Here is a 27,027-nt window from a genome sequence, read left to right as displayed (position 1 = left end):
AATATACTGGAGAATCTGAGCACAATCCTGATCTGGTGCTGACTTTAGGAAACACGCTGATCTGGCTGGTGCTAACATTAGGAAACACGCTGATCCAGTTGGTGCTAACTAACTTCAGGAAACATCTCCTTCCATTGCTTTTGTTTAGCTTCATATTGCCTATACTGAGGAAACTCATTGCAAGGCTGCTTGGATCCTCTTTGTGAAGGCACAATGAACTTGGAAGTATTTTTAAAAAATGCTGAACATTGTTTTAGGAAGAAACAAAAGTCCCTTCCCCCAGGAATGGCAGAAATCAGTCTGAATCCCCCTCCAGTGCGAAGGCTGTTGAATTACCTTTTTTTTTTGGTCATGAAAACATGAACAATGTACTTGTTAAATGACGTATTCAGGCTGAAGTCAAAAGAACTTGAGGCAATGTCAGATAACACTTGTGAACTTTCTGTCCCTCAGGTTGTCTTAGCTTGTTTAATCTTACGATAATCTGTGCTGATGAAAGGGACTGATGCTAAGTTGGCTTCTTTAGTAAAGTCTCAGGGGACAGAGGACTTCTACTGCCGTGATGCGTTGCTTGCTACTGCAAGCAGAGATTAAAGTCAGACAAGGTCATCATATCCTGATGTTATGGTGACCAGAAGTTTAACTGTCTGTTCCACTGCTGTTTTCTTAATTCTCTGATGCTGTTCTTTGCAGGTGGAAAGGAACAGCTTGGACTTTCAGGAACACTAAGTGTGTTGTTCTTGTCCTGTTGTAGTACTGCTGCTAGGTCTTTTTAGGACCATCTATTTTAAAAAGAAGTGCTGTGTGGCAGGCTTGCTGCAGCACAGCTGAGGGGTAGGCAACCTCTCTTGAGGTGGTAGCAAATGACTAAAACAGTTACGTGGGTCATTGTTCTTGGATAGTGGAGCTGGGGAAGGTCTGTGTGATGCAGAAGACTTGCAATGAATTCTCTTTTATGCATCATGCAAACAAAACTGGGACCAATATGAAATCCCTCTCTCTGCTGAGGAGGGGAAAAAAGGTCTTTTATGGATAAAAGTGACTTTCTACCCATTGTAGGAGTGTGGTTTTGGACCGCCAGCCTGGGCTTAGGCAGCGAAGCCAGCAGGCACCCCCTAGAGCTAGGGATATGAATGGCATCATTCATCTTCCCTGTTTTTAACAGAAATGCAAAGTGAAGTTTTGGCTTTTTACTAACAGTGGATATATTCTTCCTTATTTTTGATTACCAGAAATGAATTTTGAGAAGAGAATTACAAATAATTATAAAGTATCAATCTAAGTAAATTGTCAGCTGTGCTCAGTACATCAAGTCTCCATTGCCCCTTTTGACTTCAGCAGTTGTTCTGAGCGGGAGATGGTCAGCATGTTCATGAAATGGCATTAAGAGCCTTTCCAGGGTGGCAGATATGTCCTTGTAACTAACTGAATGATGTGTCATTTATAACCGGAAACCTGTAGGGTTTTGTTTTCTCTCAAAGCTTTTGCGATATTTCAGTTTGTGACTGGAAAAGCTGGAATTAGGTTTTCGACTTTTTTAAACCTGTGAGAACTGTTTAGGTAACCATCTGTCTTGTAACTGCAGTAAATGTGTATATGCGGCTTAGAAGCTGCATTGCCTTAGGGTAGATTCATTGAGGTCAAGTGTGGGCTGTTTGATTTATGACCAAAACACCTTAACTCTTTATTGAAATTTTGTCTTAGAATTTTTATTATTAATGTATGTCCTTAGGACTCAAATACAAAGTGTTCTTATTGTATGGGAGGTGATGGAAATATTTTCCCTTTAAAACCATCAAAGCTGAGAAGGTGGGTAAGACTTCTGGGCTGTGGCCACACCCCTGTGGTGCTAATATTTAGGTAATATTTTTATATGGGAGACTACAAAATCACGTTAACTATGCTCAGCAATTATACTCTTCTTGAGGCTTCTCTTTCCCTTCACTTCACTGCCCTAGAGCTAATAAGCCCTTTCATTTAAAGGTATTTTTGCACTCTAAAATGTAAGTTCAATGCCGTTGGAGATCAGTGTGCTGTGCAATCTCTTCTGTCTCCCTGCAGTGCCAGCTGTTTTTATGTGGTAAATGCAACGAGAAACATAGACTGGGTACTTTTCTTTTGTAAACCTCTGTCTTGGAGGTATGCAAGAGAACAAACACCTGTAAGACAGGTGTATAATCTGTGTGAGGGAGCTAGATATGCATTGCGTGGCCCGATTACATGAAGAGCCACTGTACTGACTGTTAGTGCTTTTGCTTTTACAGACTCCTCTGGAAACAGTTACCTTGGATATTTTTTTCTTGAATGGACTTTCATGTTTTCTATTGTAATCTTGTGAATATTTTAATACACTTTTTTTCCCCCCATTACTGCTTTTCTGGATGAGTCTTATCTGGTTAGGGACTGGGAAGGGAGGGGCACTGAAATACACCATCTCTCTTTCTGGCACTATTCTTCGGTCACTGCAGTCTCTGTCAGCTCAGTAAACACCACAGCTGGAGCGTTCACCATTTTAACTGATATCCTGTACTACCACTTCAGCCAGGAGAGCAAAGACATGCAAGTGAAAGTAGCAGAATACACATAGGGAAATAGCTTCATGGCAGGGCAGCCTCTGAAAAAGGGGAGCTGACAGACTATCAGGTACATGTCCTGCAAGAATCGAAAATGCTTCCTTTAAGGTATCCTGCACAAATACTTTGCACAGGATAATGTAACATTATACAGAGGGTGAGCAAGGAGGAGACATCAGTGCCACAACAAGGTGCTGTAGCTCTTGTAACTATGGAACAGTTTCCTTTCCTTTCCACCCTTTGCCATGCTGCAGTGATAACTCAAATGGCATTGGGGGTGGAGAGAGACTTAATAACAGGACTTCGCAAAACTCCAGTATTCCAAGGCCTTCGCTTTCCTGAAAGGTGAATTCTGAAGAAGCTACTCTGTCTCACAGTTACCTTTTTCTCCTGGATATATAAATTCCTGAGCACTGGTACTGACTGCTAGCTGTGGTGGAAGAGGTCTGAGACACCTGCCGGGGAAGCTCATTGATGCCATGCTCTGAGCACAATTGCCTTGTACTTCTCAGTAACAGATGAGTTTTTGCAGTGCAATGTAAAGCCTTTGCCCAGAAGCTATTTCACAGTGGCACATTTTTCCTCTTTACAGGAAAGTAAGTAGGGACAGATACTAACTTTCAGGGAAAGTTTCAGTGTTCATTCACAAAGGTGCCACTGATGGGAGCAGACCACTCCAGAGCTTTGGAGAACTGACAGGTACATGTTTCCGGAGTATACATCTTCACAGGAAATCTGTATGTGCTTAAGGAGGGGGTGGAAGGTGAGTAATAGAAGTTTTGGCTGTTTATTTTTCACACTCCCAAGAACCAGGTACTTAAATGCACCCATCTTCTGCCTCTAGTTGTAAAGGATGATGGAAGCTAAAACACCAAACATACAGTTTGCCCTCCTCTTGTTAAAGATGGTGGTGGCTGGGAAACAAATGAAGATATCGATAGCTGACGCCGGAAAGAATGTCCTTACACTACTGGGGAAGACCATCAGGGAACAAAATGCAAATGCTACTGTTCTTGGTTACTGAAAGTATGGCAAAACCACACCCAGGTCTTACCATGACATGGAAGAAGATGACTTCAGTCTGAGGCTCTGGCAGACTGTCACCAGCACCGTGTCACTCCCGGCACTGTTCAGATAAGGTGGGGCCCAGCAACTCATTCTAGGCTCAATCCACAATCAGTTTCTTTTAAAGAGACAATATAAGACACACAATTTTACTTCAATTTAAAAGGTGGCACTTCATTTAAATGTATGGAGATACTTTGTTATTTGTACTTAGAAAACATTTGTTCTCTAGACATTTAGATTTCCTCTTTCATTTTCTCAGAGGAAAAAAACATTAAAATTAGTGAAGCTAGGTCCCACAGGGAAGGGTTTGTGCGTTACTGGATTTGACGTGTTGGGTTAAGCATCTCATTGCTGCAGCTGCTCTTGTTGTTTTGCTTTAAGCTCCTGATTATACCTATAGGGAAAAAAAAAGAACACAAACTAAGGACACCAGTTACAGTAACACTGTCTTCCTAATAATCTGTTCAGCAGAGGAAGTTGAAAATTACAATGGACTTGAGAGTGGAAACTCAGGATAGGAGAGTTTAGTTCATGTATCAAGTTCCAAATTAGTTGCTAAGTTTGCCTCATTCCTGGCCAGTACTGAAAAAGCCAGAGAACTCCAAATTTTCCCTCGAGAAATAAGAAAAAAATAAATTAAAAAAAAAAATGCTGCTCTGCTTAAGAACCCTTTGATCCAACTGGAACTGACACAATTCAACACTGAAAGTTGACAGAAGTGCAAAGCTTATGAGGATGATAAAGTCTAGGCTATTTGTCAGTTGGACCGGTAGCTTCTAAAGAATGCCTTAGGCCCAGAAACTACAGCTTACATAGATCATTCCTTAAAACATGCTCTAACTATACTGAAAATGTTTAAAGCTGCACTCCCTCTCAACTGGAAAACTAACAATGTAGCAAAAAAGTTCTGCAATGTTTAATTAATTGTTCAGTTCCTCCTGCCTGGTGCACTGACATTGAGGCTGGTAGAATTTATAGATTCCTGGTTAAGATGAGGTGGTGTGAATGCTTAGTTATAGTATGTAAGTAGCCCTTCTTAATACATACCTCCATATTCGGAAGAGTTGAGAGCCACCAGCACAGCCAACAAAGAAGTTCACAGCAAACAGACTCCAGTTTTTAGGAATAATAACTAGAGAGTACCTTGACCAAATAAGGCCTGTTGAATGAAAGGGAAAGTTTAAAGATGTTAAGTCTTCAAAGCAAAATATTCAGACATTCCTCTAAGTCTGGACACAGAATCATGGGCCAGTTTAAGTAAACAAGTTTTACAGCTTCATGAGAGACAACTGCTTTTCTTATAACTAGACATTTCTCGGTTAAAAGCGCATCAAGTGCCAGTGGCACAGCTACGGGTACGTATTGCATTTTTCCAAAATAAGTAGACAATAAGGTCAATCATAGTCTTAATATCAAAGAAAGATCCTCTGTACTCTACAGCAGTCTAGACCTTACTTCTCCAGCACAGCTGCAAGGAAGTGGCATTTTGCTGTAGTATATCCATCTTGCTGCACCAGCTTAGAGATTACAGAATCCGCCAGTCAAGAAAGGTTTATGTATCATGCAAAATGCACAGCACTGTGTCACATATCAAAATAAAGTCCAGAGAAGGAAGAAGGTGGCAGCTGTAACTTTGATTTTCAGCTTTAGCTTCCATGAGTCCCACCCCTGACAAGATCTGGTGGAACACCTTGCATACGGAATGTTGTTTCTGCCAGTGTGAAAATTCACAGCAGACAGCAGCACAGCAGTCCATGTACCTCTGCTTCCAAGTTCTTTTAACACATGGAAATTCTTTCCAGTTACGTTAGCGTAATTTACCCTACCATTGTTTAATCCCTTAAAGTGTGTTCTAAAAAAGTCACTATGTCCTGGACTGATTTCAAAATGACTTGACCTGAAGCAAAAGAGGTCACTCGGTGGAATGAGTGGTATCATTGTAACTTAAGGGATGAAACTTGCATCCTAACTCCTAAATACTTGCTCTGGACAATTCCAAAGACAGGCACATATAGAAAACTGTTAGATAATCACAGAACTCTTACATATTTAATAAGGAGTATAGGTCTGTCCTAGAATTAGCATCTGACAGCAATAGTGAGAGCTAGCATATTATAGTTAAGCCTTTTCTATAGAAGTGAATTAGTGCTGATGGAGGATTCGGAAAGAAGCGTATACAGTTTTAGGGTGCTGTGTAAAAGCATGGAGTAACCTTGGCTTTACCTGTGGCCATTAGTACTGCAGATTGTGCTGTGCTGAGCTTTTCTGCTGGTCTGGTCATATCAGCCATTCCAGCACATACCAAACCCTGTAAAGAGAAATTCAGTGAGCACCAGTTCAGTACCCAGACCTCCTCTAACAGACCAAACGCTTTAAAAGGGAAAGTTACTTCATAGCTCAGTGCTTACTCTATATGCATTATGGAGGAGATGGGATGCATTATATGAGCAGGGTAATTAGATTCTTGGAGACACCACTCACTTCTTGTCCCTTGGGGTAGGAATAAGAACACAGTTATGGGGGGTGCAACTGGCTTGCAATAAAATCCCAGGCAGTGGCAATTCTGTATTAGTTTAAGAACAAGGTTCATTTAAGCACAGCTGCTTAAGAAAGCAGCTGAAAAACAAATTGGTTTTCATGCAACAAGTAGAAACTTATCTAAATAAGGCCCTTCTTCCTAAAGCTCAGGCTAAGATAGTGCTGGTAAAGATGTAGGTGTGACACACTATAGTCTTCACAGATTCATCTGATGTAAAAGTAATTCTTTAATATAATTTCAGTAAAAGTAGAAAACTTGCAGGTGAAGTGAGGAATAGCTTGGCTGATCTACTTGATAACGTTACTAGCAAACACAGTGCTTGATTTGTTTTGTTGTGTTATTGCCCTCTACTGGAAATACAATTTCATGTTCTGCTACAGGAGTTCACACACACAAAAAAAAAGAAACCAAACCAAAACCCCGCAAAGAAAAAAGCCCTACTTTTAATTCACTGACTGCCACTAAGGACTCCTTTGGCTCCAATCAAGAAGCCAGTTTTCAAGGGTAGAGACTTCTGTGTGCTGCCTCACTTATGGGATTAATATTGCTGCAGTGGTGCCATGGAGGTAGAGACTTTTAGCACACCTGGGTAACTGCAGTAAATGCACCTTTGCCATGTCCAGGGAAAGTCATTTTAACTTCTCAGTGAAGAACTTCACTGTGAGCTTAGAGAAGTCTCACCGCATGTTCACAAAAGAAAAACCATCTGTGTATAAGCTCTTTTGATACAGCAGCGGTCAACACCAGCCTGCTCAGAAGAGTGGCCTGTATGCTCAGGCTCAAGAACATGTTGCCTGAGGGAGCCTCTGAGAAAGGGGAAGGTTAACCATGGTTACTGCAGCTCCAGTTAAGACTGACAAAGCAAGCAACCTACAGCTTAGAGCATAATGCGTTGCCTGTGGCCTATAAAAAGTTGGGGTTCACAATGGCAAACTTACAAACCAGCTGGCAATATGAAGAGCAGGTTATATCCTTGCTTGTTATCAAACAAAGAGATAAACAGCTTGATGACTTCAGAGCTCATTTATCTGTACCAATAAAACAACTAGGAGGAGTACAGTGAATTAGGAGGAGCCATATACTTCACTTGTGCACAGATACAGCCAAGGGGTGTAACCAAGCGGGACGCAGAGAGCTACTGATAGCCAAAATGGCAGTTGCCAATGGCTTAGGAATTGCCTTCTTTAAGATACTCTTCAAATTCCTCAATCTCAGAAGAAATATCTGCTTTAAGACTTTTGAACTACATGCTAGCTTATGCCTACCTTGAGCAACAGTTAGTGTTTCACAAGAGAAAACTTTCGTGAAACTTTCAGCAAAGAGTACAAATTTTCCACAAAGCATTTTTTATCCGTAGTATCCTTTGCATGTTGTGTTATATGTTATTAAGGCTAATTTTGTTCCTCCCTGTATATTAAAAATTAGAGCCTTGGTATTAAATCTTTCTGTAGGCTCAGATATCTGCTGGGAAACTATTGCTTGCTCAATGGGTTGTTGCAGATTGCCCTCTGACTGACATCCAGACACCAGCTGGTGTCTTATACTTACCCATTTCATAACAGGTGCCCAGAAAAACACTGTTTTGGGACCTGAGGGAGGAAGGCAGAAAAAAGAAGTTAAATTATTCAGTGAGATGTGGCTGTTTTAATACCTGCAGTAAGTTTTGAGTTTGTTTTGGTGTTTTGAAATAACGAATTGTGTATATTAGCACAGTTTCTACCACTTTACAAGCTCTGACACCTAATACTCATAGTTCATCGACTCGTGCATCAACCTTCAGTTGTGTAATCAGTCCACCCATTTCTGCAACTGATGAGTAGGATTTTCTATTTCCATTTTTAAACAAACAAGGACACTAGAGCTTGCAAAATGCATTTATAATGAAAAGAGTTAGGATACGGCCTAGGAATAGTGAAGACGGTTTCTGTATAAAGATTAAAAGCTACTCTACAGCTGGACTAACAGAGTCAGTATTTGAAATCTTTGTGAACCGTATCTTGTAAACTAAAACCCCAAAATATTTTATTACTGGTACTGTAACAAGTCAGTCCCTCCTGCCCTTCCCAAATCACAGCCCACCTCTTTGTGCTCCAGAAGACATGCTGCACTGAAGCATTAGGTGGTTAAAGCAAGAGTACCAATCACAAACCTAAGTGCCAGTAAATGTCGCAAGGAGAGTGTCCTCATTCACCTCTAATCTGCACCTCTGAATGAGCATGTCTTTCTAGAAGAAACAATGCGTCCTACGCAATCAACCCCACACCCCTTTGCCTTTACCAATAGGCAAAGGAGGATTATGGGAGAAGAGGAGAAAAGTCAATGGAATGGGATCTGGGGGGGAAGGCATCTCTCTTACAAATATAGGTATCTTACAGCAGTGCTAAAATGGCAACTGGTTGGTTAAAACAAAGTACTGTAATGCCACACCTACAATGCACAGACTGCCAGCTATTCCAGAAATCATGAATCTAGGACTACCACCCAAAGTCTTACAAGAGGGACCGCTATCCAAAGTATCAATCCACTGCACTGGGAGACAGTGAGAACACTGGTTCCAATTTCATCAAAACACATTAAGTTTTAGGTCTTGCTAAGGCCACTGCTCAGCATTCTGATAACATGCAAGATGAAGCCAAGTTTTCATTGTAATATGTTACATATTATGAGTGAAGTTTTAAAATATAAATGATAACCACTAGGACTTTGGTTGCTTCCTTTTTATGTAAGCTAATTTTTCACTAATAATTCATCCTTAAAAAGCCTGTTGCAGTATCTGTTTATACTCCCCATGTTAAGCACTCTCAGGTTTAAAACTATGACTTGGGAAAAATTAACTGTCAGGTTTCTACAGCAAGCACCTGTAAAGCAACTCATAATTTGGGGGAAAAGACTAATTGCTACAAACACCAGTTGCTCTGTCACCTTAAAGCCAACTAAGCCCTATAAAAGGGCAGGGCAACTGCAGCACAGAAAGCAACAAAAACTGGCTTGGCAGCTTTGCATAAAGCCCTCTTAGACCCACACTGCTTGTGATAGCGATCAAGTTTCAAACCACAGTTAATAAGTACTAGCACATTACTCTTTTGGTTGGATAATAACACTTCTACCTACACAGGATTTAATATTTTTAGGATGCCTGGGGTTGTACAGCCACTAAAACTGTGTAATATTGTTGAATAAATACAGCTCTATATTCATCCTTTGAAGATGTGAACTTCAGTTGCTGTTCTCTTAGGCAGCTACTTAGTATGTCAGTACCAGGCTGCTCTTTATAAATCAGTCTTACAGAGGTCCCACAGAAATAGCTTAAATTACTATAATCTATTTTCTTTTAAAACACAAATTCAGATTTGGAGTACTGGAGAATGTGGGGCAAGTACAAATTCTTAAATCAATATTCCCTAAACAACTAGTAAAGTTTTCAAGAAGACTGGTAAGAATTTTTATTAGCAATAGATAACTTGATAATTTAAAGCTGCTGACTACAAAAGGAAGAAACAGCTGAAGACAAGTAAGGTACCAAGCCAAGCTTGTTTTGGGGGAAGACTGTCAAACACCGTAAACAGAACACCTCTCCTGGAGGCACACCAGCAAGCACCCAGCCAGGGTGAGCTCTTCCCAGTTCCTGACACCCAGACTTTTTCAAGGTTGAATTTGACAGCAGCACATCACAGCAGGGACATACCAGAGGATAATTTGGATATCATGTGTGTGACCAGCTTATAGAATTTATGATTTCTATTACATGTAAGAAGTCTTTGTCCTGGAGAGTTTAGTTTAATCAGGCAAAGTGAACCAAAAAGGCCAAAGGAGACAGAGTAGAAGCTCAGCCCATGCTTCCCCATGGCTGCCAAGAGCGATGTTCCCCTCTCCGTGGCAGCCAGGGGAAGTGGTATGCTGTATTCCAGGCTCTTTGTTGTCCTCCAGCAGCCTCGCTCTGTGCAACGCCAGCCAAAGAAACAGCTTTTCAGACCAGGCGTCAACTATTTTACTGGAAGCTTTCTTTGTGCCAGAAAAGAAGGAAGCGTTGTTCTTCATTTCTTACAAGTGATTTATAATTTCATGATAATGACACTTGTCTTCCTAAATTAGACTAGAAACTTAGATATCATCCGAGATAAAATGTGAGCCTTTCATTTTTAACCTACTTGTTTTGCAGTCAGAGTGACATCTATTGCATAACTTTCTCACAGACCCACCTTCAAGACATTCAAGGTTGAAACAGAAGCAGCAGAGGTTCAGTTTCAGTACCTGCTTGCTCTGTGGCTTTTCTCACTTGGATTATGGCAGATATGTATGTACATATACACACACACACACACAGAGTCCCTAAAAACTGGATTTTTTAAAATTAATTTCAACATTATGATGGTGAACAAAAGCAGCCCACAGGCAGTTCCATGAAGTGAAAAGCACTGCAAGAGAACCTCCAAAGCCTTTTTCAACTAGTACTACAGTTCTGATGAAGAATAAATATAGATGTTCCCCGTGCTCGCCATGCCTTGTATTCAATAAAAGCAATTGCTTTCACACAGGATGAATGTGGCAGTCAGAGGCTTGGCACCTTTACAGTGGAAGCGCTGGGCATATTGGTTCTTCGTATACAAAAGTTACATTCATGTTAAATATATATATATAGGCCTAGTGAATTCAGTACAAATCAGAGATTTTGATAAGTGCAGTTTTCACTCTTTAATTGCAATTTCTTTAAAGCAACAACTTTCCTTTCAAGAGAGGATTGTTATAGGATGGAGCAACTGACTAAAAACTAAAGTCCATTTTCACAGTGCATATTCCAGGTAGGTGAAGAGTCAAGGATGCATATCACACTGAAGCACAACAGTGGGATCAGCAGCCTATAGAATTTTAGGATTTTATCGAGCACTCTTTTTAACTACCCTACGAAATTCGTTTACATAACAAACATCACCTAAATGGCACCGAAGCAGCTCATTTTACAAGAGGTTTCTCCCTAGTAACACAAAAACCCGTGTTTGCTCAAGTTAAAGGTAAGCTTTAGGTCAGGTAAGGGTAGCTCATTTCAGGGAAACTCGAGCCCTTCCATTCCCGCAGGAGTGCTTCGGCTACGACAGTGGCTTCATAAAGGGCACCAGTTGTCTTCAGTGGGAGCGCCGGATTCGGCAGAAAGAAAACAAACAGCAGCTTGGCTTAAACGAGAGTAGACTTTAAGATCAGAAACCCTTGCAGCACTCCCCCCTCTTTTTTCAGCACGGCCAACATCAACGAAGTGACTGCTGAAGCCTCCAGGCCCCTTTTGGAAATCATTACGTCCTCTGGATGAGGAGCAGGCAGCCCACCCGTTCCCCGGACTCGCACCGCGGAGCAGCGTGATAGTGACACTTAAGTACACTCGTGCGCTGCAGGAGACGGGAACAACAATTAGTATCGTGTCTGCCTTTTGTTTTTTCTTCTTTTTTTTTAATTTCCAAATAAGTTTTCCCTTAGCGAGCCGGAGCCCACGCTTCGGCAGCATTCCCCGTGTCAGAATCACAGTTACAGAGGTGCTACTCTGCTGCCCCAATTCCGCCTCCCCGGCCGCCGCTGCCTCCCCCGCGGGCCCAGGACCCTCCCGGCGGGCCCCGCCGCCCAGCGCTTTGGCACCCCCGCCGACTCCTGGCGCCGGGCAACACCAGCAGCCCCCAGAGCGACCCGCCGCACACCGCCTCCTCCCCCGCCGACCCAATCGGGAGCCAAGGTGACCTCCTCGGCCCTCCGCGCGGAGGCGGCGCGGCCCAGCAGCCGTTAGCAGGAGGAGGACGCGCCGCTACCTGCCGGGTGGTTGTAAAAGGGCCGGAATCGCGGCGGCAGCTTGAGCTCGATGCGGTCGAGCAGGCGATGGTAGGAGGCGCGGAGCCCCGCCACGGCGGCCGCCATGTTGGGATGGCGAGCGGGGCGCGGGGGCCGAGCGGCAGCGGCGGCGGGTCGGCGGGGTGAGCAGGTGCCAGCAGCTCCGTCTCTCCGTGACCCACCGTCCTTTTACCGCCCCCAGCAAGCCCCACCTAACTGTCACCTCCTTGCCGGCGGCAGGGGGTAGCGCCCCTCCCCGCGCGCTGATTGGCGGTCTCTGCAAGAGGCGGGGCGGAGCGGTTTGCGCAGCGCTATTGGTTAAGGCGGCCTGCCCCCGCTTCGTAAGGAGAGCTGGCGCCAGCGCGCTTGGAGGAGGTATCACGAGCGTCTTCGGGAAGGGGACGAGCGCCCGGCTCAGAGATGGCTGCTGGCGCCGCTTCACTCTCCCTTTCAAGATGGCCGGCGCGCGTAACCCTGAGCCATGACTATGCGCCCAAACCCAAGATGGCCACCTTGTGGCTTCACAGCTTCGCTGGAGGGTCTGTTTGGCCGGCGAAGAGAAACACGTTGTCGTCATCCGTCATTTCCATGACGCGCCCTCCCCGATTCGGCGAGGGGCGGGGCGGGGGTCCCCCGAGGCGACGTTATCAGCTCGCGCGAGATGCTTGTAGTCTCGGAGCGCTGCTCCCCAATCCTCGCGGCGGGGGCGGGGCATAGGGGCGGGGCGCCATGCATGGGGGCGGGGCGGGGAGCCACCGCCGGCCCCGCCGCCGCCGCCGCCGCCGTTCGCTCCTCGTCGGTGTCTCGGCGCGAGGCGGGCGTGAGAACGCCGCGCGCGCGCGGGCCGGTCGGTTTCCATGGTGATCGCGCGGGGCGGCCGGTACCAGCAGAGCGCCCGACACCCCTCTCTCCGCCCCCGCGCCACTTCCGCGCGGGACCATGTCCCGCGGGCACTGCCCCCACCTGCTGTGGGACGTGCGGAAGCGGAGCCTGGGGCTGGAGGAGCCCGGCCTGCTGCGGAGGCACTACCTGGGTAAAGGCGGGGGCCGCGGCGGGGGCGGGCGAGGCGGGCGTCGTTGAGCCGTTCTTAGCCCCCCCCCCCTCCGCCTCTCACCCAGGTGAGGAGGGGGCTGGGCACCCCTTCTAACCGCCGCTCCCCCCCGCGCGGCTGAGCGCTCCCCTTTTCCCACGCGCGGGGCGGGGGCAGGTGACAGCGGATTCTCCCCCTTCCACCCCCAGCACCACCACCCCCTGCGGGGCGCGCGCAGTCTGGGGGCGGTGGGAAGAGGGTCCACGCGTGGCGGGGGGCTGCCGGCCGGCCCCGCGACTGAGCCCGCCTGCCCCCGCCCCACTGTTGCCGACCGGTTCCGCTTTCCCTCTCGGGCGGGCTGTCCCTCTCGGCCCCGGCTGTCCCAGCCGAAGTTTCCCGTCCCCCCTCCCCAGCTCTCCGCGCCCGCGGCTGCCCGAGGCTCGGCGAGGCCCGCAGCTCCCCCCTCTGCGCCGCCTCCGCCGCCCGGCGGCCCCTCGCCCGCCCCTCTGCCTCCCCTGAAGGAACTGTTGCATGAGGGAGATCCAGCGGGGGGGGCGGGAAGTTGGGCGGCGGCTCAAAATAGACCGTGGCTTATGCCCCGGGCTGAACAGGCTCCGGATTTACCGGCCCTGAGCCTCTAAAAGATTGCTAACAAAACATGTAAATGTTGGGATTAATGGCGTGATTGTTCTCGGGGTTTTTAGGTGTTTCCTGGGTTTTGAAAGCTGACTGCTGGGCAGAGCCGCTCGAAGGTGTTGGGTGCCGGCGTGCTTGGTCTGTCTTTGTGTTCAGGGCTGCTCTGCAGCGATCGGGCGGGCTCCCTGAATGCGCTTCAGCTTCTTCCTGCTCTCTCTTTCGAACGCGGAGCTAGTTATTTTCTCTTGCCGAGTGCCAGAAGTTAAAAATAGTGGTCCTTTCAGCTTAACGAGGCTTCAGGGAGATTTCTTCAGCGTAAAAGGACTGCTGATATTCTTAGGAATGGCGCGGGTTGCGTGCATTCTGCATCTCCCCCTTCCCAAATACATATGTGTATATATATAAACATTTATTCACGGGTTTTTGGAGGTGTGGTGATCTGTTGCATATATCATCGACACTCCGATGGTGGGGGGGTGGCTCTCCAGGGGAGGCGGCTTATTAGTCGCAAACACATTCTTTTGAGCTTGTGTGGCAAAACAATTCCTGCTTTTTAACTCGAAACGTTGACTACTTGATATGGAACTTATTTACAGTATTGTAAAAAGTGTATCTTTTTGTACTTTCTAGGCGTTTCTGAGTGTGGTTGGTACTGGTTTTCGTTCGGTTTCCTGGTGGCATCTAAGGTGGCATATCACATTACCAAGTCTAACTCAGTACTGTTTTCTGTCTGTGGTCCCTGAGTGCTCAGTAATCCACAAAAGGTAACTGAGAAAAGCAAGGTCGTTGCTGGTAGGTTTCCACCTATTATAGAGAGGGTGTATATGTGTATAGCACCTACATGCACATAAGTCTTTCGGGAAAAAAATTTGAGGTCCTAAAATGAAAAAAGGTTGAAAACTAATGGTCTAACTGCTTTTGACTTTTGTTATGTTTTGACAACTGTGCTTGGCCAAGTCTTAGATGAGGATTGTCCTAACTTTTAGTGATCAAACATGGATATCCTTCTGACTGGATACTTAGGGACTTTTTTTTTTGTCTGCTCCAGTTGGAGCAGAAAAGCTCAATGGTAAAATTAGGGCTCATAGTGTGTAGATTTTCAAGAAGCACCATAAGACTTTTTTTTTTCTTTTTTTCTTTTTGACTATCTCTCTGGCAGTTGAAGTATTAAGATTTGATCAGTAGAAATCATCCTCCCAGGTGTATTAATATCTCTTTTCTGGACAATGCTCCAATAAAATGTGCATAACTTTTTAAGTAAAACAAAATCTCTCTGGTGACTAGGTTAAGGTCTCATGTTTACTGTTTTTCATTTAACCTAAATATGTTCAGTAGCTTTATAGGCTTGAGAAAATAGGACCTGGGAGAGGCTTCACACTGAATTGATGTCAAGATCTGCATTGGTGGTGGCAAGAGTTGCTCAGTCCTAATGGACTTCTGCTTTTAACGATAGCAGTTAGTGCATGGTGCGCTTGTCTTGTAGAACCATAGCGCTTGTATTCCAAATGGCATTTGTGGCCTTAATAGACCCACTAATTTTGCTGCTAGTCAGGTGTGATTGCTTGTGTGCAGATTTACCAGACCACAGGCCTGTTGCGCCTTTTTATATGCAGTTTAGTGTATATGTGGGTCTTTTCTCTTTCAGACTTCAGTAGTTCTATGTAGGAGCTTTGTTGTTTGGACACAGATTGAGACTGCAGTGGTCAGACAGGTAACATTTATTGCTGGTCATTGCTGATGTAGTCTGAATGTGAAGTGAGGTTTCTTCCTAGTTATACTGGTTTTGTACCGTTTCAAGAGTCTGACAGAACAAATGCAAGTCAAGCCTTTCATTTTGACTTGGTAATAGTATTGGGAGACTCAAGGCATTGTCCATGTGCATTTGTCGCTTTTTATTTGTTTGTTTGGGGTTTTTGTCTGGGTGGGGTTTTTTGGGTAAATTTGTCAAAACAGTTATGGATACCACTACAAAGTAGGTTATATGCCTCTTCGTTGTCTGCAGCTCTTTTGCAGCCAGGAAACCAAAGGAGAACCCTCATAGCTAGTCCATAACAATGCAGTTCACAGTGTGTTGGAAGATGTGTATGTATGAATGGTACTTGCATAATGAACCATTGACTTGGGTGGTGCTGTTATGCTACAATGTAAAATATGGGGAATATTGAAGATGACTATGTATTCAAGGAAGACATCTGAGAACTAACTCCAGTTTCCTATTTACTATGTGTTTTAGTTCATGTGAACTTGCAATCAGGTGGCACTCTATTTATAGCCCCTTTCAGCTTTCAAAAACAGCTGCTGCAGGAAGGATCTGTGCATCATACTGTACCTTTCCATACAGATGGTTCACTCCCAGAACTTACATCCTTGCAAAACTCTGTCTGATTTTGCAAGATCTCTAAATAATTGCTCTGAAACTTAGTCAATTCTGGCCGGAGTTCCAGAGGAAAGTCTTGTGGAGATGGGGCAATATATTCGTACTTGGGACGTGTCCTTCATATCCATCATTTGGTAAGAATTCCCACAGTGATGACAGAGGGAAAATGTGGGTCTTATCAATGTATCTGTTAGCTACATTTTCTTCAGCATTTGTAGGCTAATTAGTCTCAATTTCAGACAGTGCTTGTATCTGAAGTCTCCAGAGAAAGCCAAGCCTTGGGGAGGCTGTCAGTAATGCTCTTTTCTTTGATTCAGTTTGGGCATCATCTTAGCCTAATGCTAGTGGGAGGAGTCTTGCTGCTGGATTATGCGTGGAAACTGAGTTTCAGACTGCTTTCAGTTCTTAAAAACATCACAGTGCTTTTACAGAGGAAAAACATTGGTAGTAAACTGTAGTATCCAATTTAAATTTTACTTTAAAACTGGAAAATGTAATTATTCAGTCATGATACTATAATTGTGGCAATATTTCAGTGACTAATGAACATATAAGTTCTGATAGCAGGTAGAGTGTTTGGTGCCATCACAATAAAGGCCTCTATGTGGATGAAGTATAGCATATAATAATTTGACTAGAGAAATAGCAGCATGGGTTTCTTGCAAGAAAGAAGTGAGTCCATAATTCCTCTGAAGTATTTAATGTGATGGGTTTATTTGCTTTCTGTGAAGGGTCATGCTGCTGAGGATGGCTCTTTTTAGCCAGGAGGAAGACTAAAGACTTGTTGTTGTTGTTGTTACTGGCATAGCAGGTTATCCAGAGAAAATCTGTTAGTCTAAAATGGTTTGCAAAGAGGAACCGATTCTGTTTTTTTAGCTCAGAGTGATTGCCGGAAGTTGTGATACTTGATACAGTGGAAGCAAGTATCAGAATAATTCGGTTCTCCCTAATCTTTGATATCCTGGTTCACACAGTGTTTTCTAACATCTTCTTTCCTTGTGGTATGAAACTTTTAAGCTTACCTGATTTCTTAGCAATAGTGTTGTGATTCTGTCTCCTGAGCTTCCACTCCCTCCTCTGTAAAGACTGTTTCATATCTTACTAAGTTTTTCTCATCCTGTTTTTTAAGATCTGGGAAAAGTTTGAGATCTATAAATTAACTGTAATGAAACCAGTAGGTAGGTTCGTTGTGGTCAAATTTTGTAAAGTTTCAACAGCTGTTGCTAAAAAAACCCCTGTAAATCTATTATTAGGTAGGTAGGGAAAACTTACTAAAGTAATCAGGTATTGGTAGCTCCCCTTCTTTACCAAGGTCAACCATAGTAAAACCAAAACTAATTACAGTTTTGAAGTAAGTTAATTGCTCTGCTCATAGGTAAGGTTGAAAAACAGGATAGGCAAGAATAGCTGTTTCATGTATGGACAACCGATTAGTTTTTATATTGACTGTGTGACATTCATTACCTTATGAGTTTATAAAACTAGTAGTGGCTCATTGAATGTCGATAGAATTGGGTATTGCTGTTGAACATTTAGTTCTTCCTAAAATACATTGCCCAGGGTGTGAGAGTGAAACTAATTCTTTAAAATACTGAAAGCTTTCATTCTCCCTGGTGCTTTTCCTTGGACAAACAAACAAAAACCAGCAGAGATGGAAACGTGAATGTTAGGGAGAACAACTAGAAGATGTGTTTTTTTCCCCGATTTTTACTCCAGCTATATTTCAACATGTGGTATCTTAGTCTGGGAAAATAATGCAGAATAAGAAGGGTCAGACAACTTTAAAATTACCAGCTTTGTAGTTGGTGCTCTTGCAGACTTGGAGATAGTCACAGAGGATTTAATCAGCCTTTCTTCTTTAATTCTTTGCATAAGACTTTTGATGTTCAGTTATTTTCAGGTGCACTGTTAAATTTCACGTCCTAAACCTCTGGCATTAATTTTCTTTTCTGGCATGAATTAAAAACACTTATCAGCTAAACACTTAACAGCTAAAACCCAGAACTGGTAGAGGTGTTTTATGTTGTTTTTCCTTCAACAAGTCTAGCAAATAAACTGCTGCTTGGAAAAGGACCATTATAAATTTACCTGGCTGTCTGATTACGAGGACACAAAGGATTGACTGCTGTTTTAATGTAAACAGTGCAGCTTCCTGATATGCAGCATCTTCCACTGCACTTTGGTGTGTGCCCAGAAAACCAGTTCTGTAGCAATATATTCTGGCACACACCAAATACTTCGTGAAACTAGACTACATGAAGATTGTAGGGGAGGATACAGTTGAACTCCCCAAATTTTTTTCATTAGAGTTGTTTTCCAAATAATAGAAATAGGCAGAGTTGGAATTTAAGTTCACAGTGTAATAAGTGAATTAGAGGAAAATACATCTTTGAAACAAAACCAAACATCTTTAACATGCTCAATCTAATACATGTCAGGCAGGAAATATCGTATAGTCATTGGATTTTCTGTGGATGTATAGAAAAGTTTAAGACATGTAAGAGCATTGCAGAAAAAGAATGTTACCTCTTAATTGTAAAAAACACAAGAGAGTACAGTGATCAGGTATTGCTGTGAACGGGATATGTTTTGGGTTTTTTTCCTTGTTAATAAAAGCAAGATTTAGCGACTATAGTCCTCAAAAAATTACAGATGGGCAATTGAAAGAGCAATGTGTCATCAAAACCTGTTGATAACAAATTGAATTTGGAGGAGTTTAATGAAGAGCCTATGTCTAAAATGAATTCCCTGATGCTATCTCTTTTAAATTAGTACCAAGGAATAGAAAGACACAATGCATACGTATAAAATTGCTTTTTGAAGAAATGTTAGGGCTCATCCTAGCACATAAAGATTAATTTTTTTTCTGTTTCAAAGTAAATGAACTGACATAATAAAGACACCATTTTTAAATGTTTTAATAGAATAATTTGTAGAAAGTAGCACACTATCAGGAAAGGAAAATAAAAACATAGTATAGGAGAATCATCTGGACAAGGCAACATATAAAGAAAAGCTGGCTTGTTATAATTTGGTACATACTAGGAAACCAGAAAGAGATGTGATCTGGGAGGCAGGATTAAGGTTGGATGAGTATTTATGGTGTCTGAGTGCTGAATACTTAGTTTTAATTTCAGTCTAATCAACCTTCTGTTATCTTTGGGGATTATTTCACTCAGACTAACAGAGCTGTGGAAGTGCAGGCACAGAAGCCAGTTGGACCTGCAAGTGGTACAGCCATGTAGCACTACACTGTGTAAAATTGATAGCTTGATTTGCTGCTATCTCTGGAATCTTTGCTTGTGGTTAACAACACCATTGACCTTTTCTCAGTTTCGTCTTCCCCATGTGTTTTGTGGTTTACTTGTTACGGTTTGTGTTACTGCTTCTGCCTCCTCAGTGTTGTCCCACCTTGCTCCTACTCAGTGATAAGGTGTTGACAATCACTTTAGTATATTTTCTCTTTAACAAAAAATACGATATGCAGGGTCTGGGATTACTCGGTGCCTTCTGTCACTCTGTCCTGAAATAAGAGAATAATTTCCAATGTTAGTTTTTAGGATGTTTGGGACTTATAGGAGTACAATGTCTGTTTTTTATGTACTAACATAAGATTTTGAAAAACCATAGACCCTTACAGATCACATTATTATGTTCTTTGATGGGACTACTTTGCTGAAGCTTGTTTTTTGTTGTGTTTTTTTTTTCTTCTCTTACAGTACTGTCTAGACCAGATGTTGTCAATGAACCTACTTACTGAGTTTTCAGGGTTTAATTTTCTAGATCACCAACTTTTGTTGCTGCTCTTGTATCTTGACATGCAGCATAAAAACATTAATTGCACACAAATACATCCAGCCTAAGTGGAGCTAGAAGGAAATGATCAAAAATTGGTATAACTGTTTCAGAGTGTTGATTTTTCTGTCCTTCAGAAATTCAAGAGGCCTTTTAATTTGTCTGTAGTTTGTCAGCTTTGCGTGACGTGGGTTGAATTATGCAGATGTACATTTTGTTTTTAAGGGATTAACCTTATGCGTAACGTCTGTGCACTGAACATTAATCATGTGTGTTAATGGTTGCCAAGAAGCGTGAGTGTATGTAAGTGTGTTGTAGTCCCAAGGCTTTGCATGTATAATTATACAATTTGAATTATACTCAGTCTTAGGATGGAACTGTATTTGCTTTATATCCTTCAGAGTCTCAGTCTTCTCACACAAACAGCTAGAGACTGTAAAGATTTGTGTACCCTTTAAATATCTTCTCACTTTTGATTGCAATATTTCATTGAATATACATTGTATGCTTTTAAAGACAATCTTTGTACAAAGAACGTGTTTGCTTTGTAAGTAAGTGCCTGTGTCTTGATACTGAGTGTTTCAGACAGCTTCATAGTTAAGTTGCACCTTGATCTTGTAATAATGAGCTTTGGATACATGAAAGCTGTCTCTTGCTGCAAAAACAAGTCGTGTACTGCATGTACTGGATTTGTATTTCAGGATGAGGCAGAGATGTGGGAGATCACTTTAGAGCTCTTTCTTTTTTTTTTTTTTGTTTTTTTTTCTCCTGTAGCCTTCTTCCAGTTGGATTGCTTCCATTAACTGCATTAGGGTAGACCATTAGGCGTATCTGTGTTTAGTCACTTTCAAGTTGTTGCACTGCAACACTGAGTTCTTGTGACTTTGCTTGTGATTCCTGATCTTCTATCCTTGAATGTCCCCAAAATAGTCTAGGGAGATATAACTGATCATGTATCAAGAACTTGTTGACACTTGAGACTAGTCCTGTCCCAGCAGTAAGGAAAAAAATTCAGATAAAAAGTATGCCAGCCTTCAAACAAAGCTGGATTTTTCACTGATTAAGTGCAAGTCTCAGTGTTTTCTTGTCTTTGGGGCTTAGTGAGTTGCTGATACAGGTATGTCCCAAATGCCTGTGTTGAATCATTAAATATTGAATGTGAATATCGTGAGATGGAATCTGAGTCACATCAGTGAATTTTAATATCCCCTTGTTTTCCTCATTTTGTTCTTAAGGATTTGCAGACTTTCCTCGGGGAAAATTGAACACATCATTAATGCTGCTGCTCTCTGTTTAGCAGATATCATGAGGAACATGAGGATCCATCCTTCCTTGTGAACTGAATGCATTCTGAACTATTAGTGATGTTTGTTCAACCTTTATTGCACTACTGAAACTTCATCAATATAGAAATCTGTTACACAAAACCTCTTCTTTATTTAGGTTATACATGGCATTGTTATTGTAGTGTGTTTCCATTATTTAACTTTCCTAGGAAATGAGAAAAATGGTGTTCCTTTTTAATTTGTTTCTATTTTAGAAACACTGTTATGTCCTGAAAACTCTCTTTAGTAAAAAAGGGGTCCCTTGAGTTAAATGGGGTCTTTTGGTCATCTAGGGTGAATACATGCAGTTTAATGCAACAAACAATGTGAGTTTTAAAAGTAAGCTTTTTTCATTTGTTTTTAAATGCCCAGTGATAATTCAATTTATGTCACAGTGTTACTTAATAGTCATCTACTACCAAGACTCAGGTTTCTACCTGAGCTCAACTTTTGATGTCATCTATCTTTAAACTCTAATCCTGGCCAATTTCCAAGTTTACACTTGTAATCTCATGGGATTATGTAGCTATATCTGTTGTAGTGTGTATATGTATATCTATTTCACATCTTCCCCCAAACCCAGCAGTATATAATCCCTATACTATCCAGGATTAAATGGTATGTTTAATTAGGTACATGTGGACAATAGTAAAGGCTTTAATTCAGTTCCACCCTGCCCAAATTCTCAGTTTCATTGAGACATCCTTGTCGGAAAGGCAAGCTCTGCTTTTTTTGCTAGAAGACATGTCTCTCTAGATATGCTGGTAAACTTCTATATAATCGCTTCCTAATCTGTTTAAAAATGTGTATTGAGTTATCTTAAATGACTTTAAATAGTAGGCTTTTACTTACTCCAGAACCTTTGTCTGAAATGGGCTGAGGGATTTTCACGTGATTAGTCCTGCTGGCTGATTTGAAGAAGTAGTAGCCCCTGACAAACACTTACAGGTAATGGAAGGACTGGTAGCGGTACTGGGCACATGCATATTCAGCCGTAAGAGTACATGCCTGCTAGGAACGCGCTTTTCTGAAGAGCAAGATTCCAGTAACTTTTTCTTTCCTTCTGCTAGTGATTTTCCATGTTCCAGTATTCATTTTGTCAGAGTGCTTGGAGATGACGGATCATGGTTCTGCTGCTAGCAGTCTTAACTTTTGCACTGGGGTAGAGTCTTACCCCTGTTTCAGTTTCTTAGACATCATCTGTTCTTGTTGAAAAGTAGAGCTCCTAATTAGCCTTGAGTGATACACAGGTAAGTAGTACTTGAGAAAATAAAGCACAGTACCTGACGTGATGTGTATTTCTCAAAGTGTTGTAAGGATTGTCTGGGTTACTATGCTAATACCATTTTCACAAGAAAACATTCAATATACATTAGTGTTCCACATACTATTTCAGATGAAGACTTTTCAAAGTCAGAGAAAAGCATTTCCAAAGACATGTTGAAACCTACAGTAATGCTGTTTACTCCAACTTGCAACGCTCTGTATAGTATTTCTTTTTGCCTTCAGTTAATGGAAGCCTCTTCTCATTCCTTTGATGAGAAGAAAACAGGGCTTACGTGTATTTTTCTTGCTCTGATGATTACTCAGTTTTGTGTTGGTATCTGTTTTAGAATTTCAAGTTGTTTAGTTGGGAGACATATTTTAATGCTGGTGGAGAAAACAGAAGATGCTTTTGCATTTGGTTAACCATACTTCCAGCTAGTCACACTTAAGCTATTTCAGGTAGTTTTGTGTTGAGAAGAGTAAGGTGGTACATGTTATCTTTTTGCCTTTGGTTGTCTTTTACATAGATACAGCTTCTCTTTGTTTTATCACATGAATTTTTGTCCTCTGCAGGAATTAGAAGTATTTGTGACATAATATAAAAATTTCAAGTGCCTTAAATCTCAGTTTGTATATGATCATTGGACTACTCTAAAGGATTGAATGAATATCAAAATTGCTGAAAACTGGCATTTTTCCTCCTGTCACAAAAACACGCTCGTTTTATCTTCTGCTCAGCTGCAATCTGTGGCAAGAACAATACAGAGGACTTTACTATGAGCAGTGTAAGTGGGGATAGCTGTCAGAATATGGTGTTATTGTGAATGAAATCCACTTAGTACAAGTCAGTGTAGTACACTCAAAAGCTAGTAGTTAGAATACACTGATAGAATGCCTTCTCCAAGACAGATACTTGTACTTTGTGCCACATTTTTGCCACTGAGAATGCCTTAAAAAATTTTTATTAATACAATTGAATTTTATGCTTGAAAGATACTTGCTACATAAAGCGTGGTTAATATCCAATAGCAATTAAACACATTGGTTTAAAGCTCAAATGCCTTATCAGTCATGGATGTTCAAACCTTCAGGTTTGATGAGGTATCATTAAGAGCAGAGAAGAATTTGGATTATCTGTTTTGAACTTAAACCATAATGAAGCAGTTGTTCATAGTAACTTGAAAGGTAATCTTTTAAACATTGACAGAACCCAGAGTTACCATTTTTTGGCATTTATACAGTAGTACAAAACAATAAGGAAATATAATGCAGGGCCTTGATCAAAGGACTGGAGGTCACACCAGTGGATTTGGTTTCTGGCAGTACTGCTGATTCACTCTCTCTGATAAATTGCTTCAGTTTCCTCTGTCACAGTTTCAGTGACTATAAAATGGGGCCACTGTCAGTCTACGTAGGTAATACATGTTTTTTAAGATTTTAATTAATCTTCAAGAATTTTAGCATACCTTGATGAAAGTTAATTCAGTGCATATTGTGTATAGTCCTGTTTTTACTGTATGGTATATGGAGAATTCTGGTTGCTGGAAAAAGTGTGTTGAGACGTGGATTGAAAGTTATACTGGATCACATGCAGAGTTTGATGTAGTCAATCCAGCAAAATAACATATATAGAAATGAACTGGACTTGCCATCTTTTCATGGAGTGGCTTCAGAAATACATAAACTCTACCCTGGAAAATCAAGAGTATTTTTTTAAATGCGCTTAGAGTGCAAGATAACATGTGCTCTGCGTTGGGAACAGATGCTGGCTCTGTTTCAGTTTTAAACTAGGGCATTCCAAATGTCACAGCAAGCCAGCGCTGAGGGACTTGGCCTTGGAAAGAGCCTGCTTGACATAAATGAGTGTTCATTTGACAAACAGGATCTATTACTGGTTTTCTGAATAAGGGTTGTCTTTTAATGTCTCATACCATGGTGGTGCTGCTTTGGATCAAAGTTTAGTTATATTTCTGTAGAGAACAAAGGTACTTTAAAGTTAGACCTTCATTAATGGGAAATTCTGGAGTACAGTTTTAAATATATGAAGTTTTTACATGCTTAAAGCATTAAACTTCACTGCTGTCATCAGTTCTGAAGTAACATTGACTAAGTTGCTTACAAAAGAAAGGCATGTGTACCTCTGCCAAAATAGCGACGTAGAAAGCACCTGACCAGCAATTCCTAAACTGAGGATTGTGACCTAAATGGTGTCATAACTGCTGTGAGTGAGGAATACAAGGGACATTGTGGTATTTTGGTATTGCTCCCTGAAGTGAGATTAGAGCTGTGTATACGTGCCCCAAAACACCAAAGTTGGGTAGTTCCCCAGAGGTGAGTGGCAAGGTGTTCAATTTGACATTGTGTGCAGTGGAACATTTTGAAAAAATAAATTACAAGTAAACAGCTGCAGTTTCTCTTTTGCCCACTTTACCAAATTTAAATTCATATTATCAATGACTCAAGGTGGTGCTTCTTCCATATGTAGAATATGGCCTTGGAAATTGTACTCTAGTCTCTAGCTTAATAGAAACTAAAAAAAATTATTGATCTGTGTACTGAGGGTGGCACCGTACCTTGAGGCTTCAGTAGCACGTAATGTTCGGTGAAAATGGGCAGATGGGTAAAACCTGAAGATCTTATTGATCGTTCTACTGAGAGTGGCACTGTACCTTGAGGCTTTGGTTAGTGCATAATGTCTAGTGAAAATGGGTGAGTGGAGCATTAGCTTGATCACTTTCCAAATTTCAGCTATGTAAACACTTCACAAGGAGGTCATCATTGCCATTTGAAATTTAACAGTGCTTTTTTGTTTTGCTTTATTTTAGTCTTGTTGATAGTTTCACTGTCGTGGTTTCAAAGCAAACATCACATATGATCCACTGTCCAGTGACATGATTTTGGTGGTGACAGCTTGATCACTTGATCCCTCTCTTAAACAGGCCTTATTTGAGTATAAGAAATGATATATTGAAGCATCCTCACAGAATTTAATTATTCCATTTCTGGTGGCACATAGCTAAGGGGAAAAAGAAAGAGTTTCTGGCTCTTACAGAGCCTGTACACAGTATTAGGTGGGGCAAAAACCAGAACTTGACAGAGGTCTTGATGCCGATTGTATAAGAAAAAAAGTACTTTATGGGGTTTTTTCAAAAGCCCGGGTCTCCTCCATCATTTTAGCTGAAGGGAGAGCTGGGAGGGCTGCCGTCGTTGGAAGGTGGAGGGAACAGGTAGCCATTGGATTAGATGAATGAGAATTAAGGTTTGTGAAGATTCTTGTCATCTGGGAGAGCAGAGTTCTTGACGTGGAGAATTTGACTGTTAGAATGTCTAGCAATAAGAGTTGTGATGCACCTGAAGAGTAAAAAAAGGAAAAAGGAAAAGCCTACTAATAAAGCAGATAAACAGTATTGTGTTTTAAATTTTTAAATGTGATAAAAACTGGAAAGTGACAAAAATATTCAAGTGACTTCAGTATCAGAAACCTCTAGAACTTACTGCTAAGCTTTTTTTATCAAATCAATGAATTTGTGAAAGTTGCTGCTGAAGTACAAGGAACACAGATTCACTGACTTTACTCAGCTTTTAACAGCAGCAAATGCAGAGACAGTATTTTCTTCAGATCAGTTTATTCAAGTAGTTCTGGTTTTTATTTTAGAATAACGTTCAGGATCTAGTGGTTCTAGCTTTGATATGATAAGATAAACTAGAAACAATCCATTCACTTGCCTTACTGTGTTTAGTACTTTATCAAATAGGAAGGTTTTTGGAGGTAAAACATTTTAACTGTTTTCTGCCTTGCCCCTTTTTTATTTGAAGGAATAAGGAAACTGTTTAAGTGTTGTAGTTTTGCTTGTATTTAATTACTCCCTCAGATCAATATTTAGGTATTTAGTGATCACATGATAAATAACTAATCACATATATAACAAATCACATATGCTAGCATGTGCAATCCTAGGTTTTTTTAATGTTTTAAATGGGAGACTGTATGTGTTTGAGACACTGTATGTCTGTATCTCAAGTTAAACATTTACTGAAACTTGTATAGCTACTGCGGTCTTAAGACCAAAAAATCCTAATCTGACAACAACAAGAAGTCAGCTCATACCTAATTTTGTCAACAGACTTCTCTAAGGAAATAAAAATTGCAATTGGAGATATGATTAGAACACATTTACTATTTCTTACTTGCTGATTTAAGTGATTTGAATTAAAACCAGACCATATGGGAAGGAAGAAAATCTGTTGCCCGGCCTGTTTAAAAATGAATTAATCTCCTTCAGTGTTTCTGTACAGAGGATTCCCAGCAAGTGCCTGAATGTTGTTCTGCGATATCACCTCGCTTCCAGATGTGTAATATGCATATAGTGCAATGCCCAAGAATCATCCACTGCTATGTGACTTTTCTGTGCTGCAAGTGAAAATGTGATGGGACTGGCAAACACTAGATTTTTATGTTGGCCTACGGAGTATACCCTTCTTAGTGAAGTTATCCTGTTTGGGGTCATGTATTACTGTGCTGTATTTTGCATTACAATAGCACTCTAGAAGCAAATTGTTAGGTTTCTATTATGCAAAGTTATATATAAGCATACAGCAGGTGATATTTC

General features: G+C 41.6%; 2 protein-coding genes across 2 annotated transcripts in view; one reads left to right on the top strand and one right to left on the bottom strand.

The window, feature by feature from the left end:
- Positions 1-3,810: 3,810 nt before the first annotated feature.
- Positions 3,811-12,294, bottom strand: MPC2 (mitochondrial pyruvate carrier 2). The gene is made up of 5 exons (XM_082014183.1): positions 11,970-12,294; positions 7,729-7,769; positions 5,865-5,949; positions 4,689-4,800; positions 3,811-4,035 (listed from the first exon to the last, which is right to left on the bottom strand). The coding sequence occupies exons 1-5, from the start codon at positions 12,073-12,075 to the stop codon at positions 3,987-3,989; spliced, it is 393 nt and encodes a 130-aa protein (XP_081870309.1). The 5' UTR covers positions 12,076-12,294; the 3' UTR covers positions 3,811-3,986.
- A 633-nt stretch (positions 12,295-12,927) lies between these two features.
- The window catches only part of DCAF6 (DDB1 and CUL4 associated factor 6), a gene marked incomplete at its 5' end in the record, with an annotated part of 92,062 nt that continues 77,962 nt past the window's right edge, over positions 12,928-27,027 (top strand). The window contains one exon of the mRNA XM_082014402.1: positions 12,928-13,021. Within this exon, the coding sequence (XP_081870528.1) occupies positions 12,928-13,021 (94 nt within the window). The remainder of the gene's footprint in view (positions 13,022-27,027) is intronic.

This window comes from Phaethon aethereus (assembly GCF_964289735.1).
Source record: "Phaethon aethereus genome assembly, chromosome: 1".
NCBI classification, from domain to species: domain Eukaryota; kingdom Metazoa; phylum Chordata; class Aves; order Phaethontiformes; family Phaethontidae; genus Phaethon; species Phaethon aethereus.
The sequence above is the reverse complement of the archived record's forward strand: the minus strand, read 5'-3'. Positions and strand labels throughout refer to the sequence as shown.

Coding starts and splice junctions, on each gene's coding strand:
- MPC2 (XM_082014183.1), bottom strand. CDS start 12,075: ATGGCGGCCGCCGTGGCGGGGCTCCGCGCCTCCTACCATCGCCTGCTC. Junction 5,950..7,728: donor GGGCACCTGTTATGAAATGG/GTAAGTATAAGA, acceptor TTCTCTTTACAG/GGTTTGGTATGTGCTGGAAT. Junction 4,036..4,688: donor CAACTCTTCCGAATATGGAG/GTATGTATTAAG, acceptor TTTTCCCTATAG/GTATAATCAGGAGCTTAAAG.